This window comes from Sapajus apella, unplaced genomic scaffold, assembly GCF_009761245.1.
Source record: "Sapajus apella isolate SASKATOON/1434 unplaced genomic scaffold, GSC_monkey_1.0 scaffold96, whole genome shotgun sequence".
Taxonomy (NCBI): domain Eukaryota; kingdom Metazoa; phylum Chordata; class Mammalia; order Primates; family Cebidae; genus Sapajus; species Sapajus apella.
Genome location: NW_022437036.1, coordinates 28,887 through 30,315, shown reverse-complemented (window position 1 = coordinate 30,315; position 1,429 = coordinate 28,887). Strand labels below are relative to the sequence as shown.

General features: G+C 75.2%; 1 protein-coding gene and 1 long non-coding RNA gene across 5 annotated transcripts in view; one reads left to right on the top strand and one right to left on the bottom strand.

The window, feature by feature from the left end:
- Positions 1–1,429, bottom strand: part of LOC116535734 — a 14,969-nt gene that overhangs the window by 1,028 nt on the left and 12,512 nt on the right. The gene's annotated exons all lie outside the window — the stretch shown is intronic.
- Positions 635–1,429, top strand: part of PCMTD2 (protein-L-isoaspartate (D-aspartate) O-methyltransferase domain containing 2) — a 21,284-nt gene continuing 20,489 nt past the window's right edge. The window contains exon 1 of one of the 4 annotated variants that reach the window (XM_032257050.1): positions 635–792. In XM_032257050.1, the coding sequence (XP_032112941.1) occupies positions 673–792 (120 nt within the window). In that variant the 5' untranslated portion in view covers positions 635–672. Of the gene's footprint in view, positions 841–1,194; positions 1,215–1,429 lie in introns of those variants that run through there. The other 3 variants (XM_032257053.1, XM_032257048.1, XM_032257052.1) reach the window with 3 other exon arrangements.

Below are 1,429 nucleotides of genomic sequence, written 5' to 3'. Positions count from 1 at the left end.
AGGGAGGCCGGGGCAGGAGGGAGGCCGGGGCAGGAGGGAGGGAGGCCCGGACCCGAGAGAGACCCAGGCCCCCTCCTCCGCGGCGGTAGCGCGGTTTGCTCGGCTGTGCTTGAAGAAGGGGTTCTGCAGCTAAAGCCCCAGGCGAGGTCTGGGCCGTGGTTGCGTGAACCCCGAAAATCGGAGGCAGGCCTCGGCTGCTTTACAAAGTCTCTTTTGCCGCGATGAGGCCGCGCCACGACACGGCGCCGGCGGCCGGGGTCGGGGTCAGGGCGGGAAGGGGCGAGGGCGGCACCCGGGCGGCCGCGCTCTTCCGCGCAGCGTTTCCGAAGGCGGCGAACCGGGCGCGGCCCCGGCGGAAGGCAGGTTTCCCCGCGCGGTCTCCGGCCGCACGGTCCTCGCGATCTCGGGGGCCGGCGGCGTCCGCGGGGCGGAGGGGTCCGGGCCCCCGTCAGCAGCCGCGGGGCCCTCGGGATGCGGGTCCGTCCTCCCGGCCGAGCACCGCGCGCCCCGAGACCCGGACGCGGCCGCGGACCCCGCGAACGCCCGGGAAGGGCGGACGCGGGACCCAGGGGGCGGGCCCCGCCTGCGCAGCCATCGCCCCTTTAAGCGGCAGGCCCGCGGCGCACGCGCAGTCAGGCCGGCCGTCGTGCGCAGGCGCAGAGGCGGCGGCGGATGTTTACGGCGGCCGAGGGCGGAGCGGCGCACCCGGGGCGCGGACGCAGCAGGACGCCCCCGAGGAGCCGCAGGTCGCAGCCCGGGCGGTCCGAACGCGCCGACCCGCCGAGCCTGGAGGTAGAGCCGCCGCCGCCGCCCCTCGGCCCGGCCTGCGGCGAGCGGGCGGTGTGTCCCCTTCCCTCCCCGACACCCGGCGGACCCGTCCGCGGAGCGGTCCCCTGGGGCCGCGCTCCTCCCCCCCTCGGGACCCCCCAGCGGACCCCGGGCGCCCCGCGTCTCTGTCTCCCCGCGGTCCCGCGCGGCGCCGGTGGGTCAGTCCCGGGCGCGCTCCGTGCAGACCTGCCGCTTGTCCTTGAGTTCCTAAGTGGGAAACGTCTGCGGGCCCGGGGCGCGCCGGGCGCGGAGGCTCCGGACACAGCCTGCCCCGGACCCTTCGGGGGACCACGCACGTGCCGCAGAACGGGGGCCCCGGCCCGCGCCTCGGAGGTGGGCTCGGAGCCGAGCTCCGGGACCTCGGTTCACGCGTCGAAACGATCTTTGTGAGTTGGGGGAAGGAGAACCGGCCGAGCCCCGCGCCTTTGTTTTCGTGAGAGGGTGTGTCTGAAACGGGTGCGTGCGCCTCACACAGGTCAGCTGGATGTCCCCCCCTTACTCGTGTGCCCCTCACACAGGTCAGCTGGATGTCCCCCCCTTACTCGTGTGCCCCTCACATAGGTCAGCTGGATGTCCCCCCTTTACTCGTGTGCCCCTCACA